This window comes from Stegastes partitus, unplaced genomic scaffold (genome assembly GCF_000690725.1).
Source record: "Stegastes partitus isolate 25-593 unplaced genomic scaffold, Stegastes_partitus-1.0.2 Scaffold412, whole genome shotgun sequence".
NCBI lineage: Eukaryota > Metazoa > Chordata > Actinopteri > Pomacentridae > Stegastes > Stegastes partitus.
In genome coordinates, this window is record NW_007578143.1 from 310038 (window position 1) to 313725 (window position 3688).

General features: G+C 44.7%; 1 protein-coding gene across 1 annotated transcript in view; it reads right to left on the bottom strand.

The window, feature by feature from the left end:
• LOC103360025 (neuronal acetylcholine receptor subunit alpha-2-like) overlaps positions 1–3688 on the bottom strand; it is a 15886-nt gene that overhangs the window by 7047 nt on the left and 5151 nt on the right. The window contains exons 2-4 of the mRNA XM_008285649.1: positions 880–1031; positions 706–750; positions 520–629 (exon numbers count right to left, since the gene is read on the bottom strand). Of these exons, the coding sequence (XP_008283871.1) occupies positions 520–629; positions 706–750; positions 880–1031 (307 nt within the window). The remainder of the gene's footprint in view (positions 1–519; positions 630–705; positions 751–879; positions 1032–3688) is intronic.

The following is a 3688-nucleotide window of genomic DNA, read 5'->3' on the forward strand; positions in this document are numbered from 1 at the left end:
TTTGTGATCAACAAAAAGCAACTGTCCTAATGTTGATATATGGAAACATCTGTCACGCTGTCTGAGCTTCACAGAGACTCTGATTTCCATTCATAACCTCTGTACCAAGTCTCAATCAGCTGCCGTCTGTGTTTTTTAGGAGGACGACCCCCTGCAGCCCTGATTAGTGGCACTATGGCTCCTTCTACACCTCCTGATTACTGCTTTGACTGATTTTTATTTGCTCACTGATCTTCTTGCATCCATCATGTTTCCCAGTTCGTCTGTTCTATTATTTTCCATATGGATGCAGACATACAGAAAACTGAGGAAGTTCTGATGTTCCAGCTCGTTTTAGAACCATGTTTATCCAATTAGGCTGATTGGAAGTCACAGGTGCCTTCATGTTTGTGTTTGTTGCACTGAGTTTCTACTGTGAGGCTTCAAAATGTTAAATCCTAAAGTATTTGGTTGATATTGTTTAGTGTTTCTATTTGTGGTCCCTTAAATTTGTGAAAAGATGGTGATAGTTTTTCATACTTGTTGTACAGCACGATGTCGGGCACCCAGATGAGCTCGGAGGGAACTCTGATGGACGTCACGTTGTCGTAGTCGGAGGGACTCCACTGCAGCTTGTAGTCAGTCCATTCCTGTCAACAAATACACAACAGGTAAGCCGGTTTTAAGACACAAACCCTTCAGTTTATATGTCTTTGCTTCGTTCACCTGTTTCAGCCACACGTTGGTCGTCATCATCTGGTTTTTCTCGTCCTATTTTGGAGTAAAAACTGACACAGTGAGTGAAGTCTAGTGTGTATTACTGTGAGAGATCAACTCCTTATGAGTTTACGTGTTGATTCAGTCTAATTTGTTGTGTATGTTGTGTGCGTGTGATCTAACCACATCTATCAGCTGCGCGATCGAGAGGCCGAACTTGACGATGACGACGTCCGTGATGTTCTGCGCCGGACGAGTCCACTTGCTGTAGCCTCCGAACAGACTCCTGAAGAGCTCGTCCTCGGTGTGGACCCGACTCCAGTCTTCAGCCAGCACTGACGCAACAAAAAAACAGGGAGATGCTACATTTGAATCGGTCTACGTAAGTGTTTGCTAACGCTAGTCATGCTCTCTGTGCACAGGAAGCAAAAGGGAGACCAAACTGTAAACCGTTCCTCTACTTCATTGTCATTGCCTTGAGTATATGTACTAAGACGATGAAACGCCGTTCAGCAACTTGACATCCCGTCCTTCAACATCACAAACATAAACAAAAGGTCATCTTTGTGGATTCCAACACCTAAAAGAAACCACATTTGACTCTGAATGACTCCACTGAACCGACAACGATGGGGATGCAGCTGTTTGCCCAAGAACTCTAAGACCAAGGCCCAGAGTCGGTCCTAGGCATAGGCAGTATAGGCAAATGCTAAGGGCGCCGACATCCACGGGGGGCGCCACAAGCTTGCCAGGCTAACTGACATGTATTCAGGCAAGTATTTATCAACAAGCGCCGATGCAGTTTCTCTACCGTTAGCAGCAAAGACGTTACGTTAGCGTCTTAGCTGCTAACGCTAGCAGCGAAGACGTTAGCGAAAACGTTAGCGTCTTAGCTGCTAACGTTCGGAGCAAAGACGTTACGTTAGCATCTTAGCTGCTAACGTTAGCAGCAAAGACGTTAGCTGCTAACGTTAGCAGCTAAGACGTTAGCGAACCGTCTTCGCTAACGTCTGAAGACGACGGTAGAGGACCTACATCGGCGCTTGTGGTTAAATATTCGCCTGAATACATGTCAGTTAGCCAGGGAGTGTCGCAAAGACTTGTTTCTTCAGTTTCATTTAGTGTGTTGTTTATACTTAAATAAAGCTTGAATACATGCATACAGTTTGTGTTACTGTATGGAAATTAGGAGTGAAATTCACTGTGATGCTCGGGGCGCAAACTACAATCTTGCCTGGGGCACCAAATTGGTCAGGACCGGCCCTGCCAAGACCCCTTCTGGAGGAACAGGAAGGAAGGTGTTGGGGTTGGTTGCAAGTTGGACGGCAAACAACGACTGCTTCTAGCTTTCGTTCGCAGCGTAGAAACTGGAACAAAATCTTCTAAATATTCGCTCTCTTCCCGAGAACTTCCTCTAAGATAACTCCACTTCTCTTTTTCGATTCTTGAAAACTACAGAACCANGAGGTGTATCATCTGGATTCAGAAGTGCTGATGTTATTCAGCAGTCTTCATCTCATTAGTTCTCAGCCTCAGAAGGTGAATCAATAAACCTGAAGCGATGCCCGTTCACACAGGCTGCGCTTAATTATTGATCAGTGAATGTTAACTCCAACGTATTCATGATGCAAGCTGCTTTCAACAACATGCTGAAGGAGGAGAAAGTTTCGTCTCCATCCAGACAAATTTCAGAGCGAATACTTCCTCGAGGCCCCGAGGGGAGGAAACTTGACTAAAACTGCGTGATGCAACGCTGCTGTACAGCCGCAATAGAATCGGGGTCATTTATTCAACAGGATAATTTGCATGTATCACCCATTGATATGCAGGGAAATGCAGAAATGCTGTGGCGTCGTCGGGCTGCTGGGCTCCACGTCGGTGACCTTCGCTGTTTATGCGCTCCTCAGCCGACGAGGACGTTGTTATGGATCAAGCAGGTAATTGATCACTACAGATTATTTCCATCTCCACCTACACAGATTCCGTCGGCTCTGATTGGGAACAGAGTGCGCGTCCTTCAGCGTGTTTCACATCCTCCAAAACGCTCATTATCTTTACCTTCGCCAGTGTGTTTTCAAGTCTCGTGGGGCTCACAGAGTTCTTTAGCCGAAAGGAAACACGACTTAAAATAAGATTTCCCTCCTCATTAATTAATAATCGTCCGAAGTGTTCCTCGTTTAAATGATTTAAATTTTACGTTTGCAGCATGCAGGATTCTTGTTAATCTGCATAGAAACAACCTAAATGACACGACAGAAGTGAGTTCAGCATCAATACATGTCAGAGGATTTTAAATTTGATCACCTCTCCATACCTGCATCATGTCTTAAACAGTAGGCTGTTTGCTCTGACGAAAAATTAAGAACTTTGCCTGTTCACGTTTACTTTAATTACATCATTAATCTGCAGCTCTTTGCTGGAGGAGATGAGCTCCTTTTCCTTTCTCTCTAAAACACCCAAACGGTTTTCTATTAGACTTAAGTCAGGACACATGCTTGTCCAAGTCAGTTTTTTTTTTCTATAGAAACTCTTGCATGAGTTTGGTTCTCCTGCTGGAATATTCTTCAAGCCTCTACAGACTGGGAGTTATCTAGTCAAACAGTGTTTTGGTTTATCCACAGACGTTAACGGTGCATCTACAAATATAGTCTACAAATCAGACGGCCACCTCCATGCTTCACTGTCAGGACTATAAGTTCACACCAAACATGCTGGACTCCATCTGAGCCCAACAAGTTTATGTTGGTCTCATCTGACCAAATAATGTTCTCCCAACATCCATCCATCTATTATCTATACACCACTTAATCCTCATTGGGGTCTTGGGGGGCTGGAGCCTATCCCAGCTGACTTCAGGCGAAGGCAGGTTCACCTGGACAGGTCACCAGTCTATCACAGGGCTACACTTAGAGACAGACAACCAAGCACACTCACATTGACACCTACGGACAATTTAGAATCACCAATTAACCTCAACATGTTTGTGGGAGGG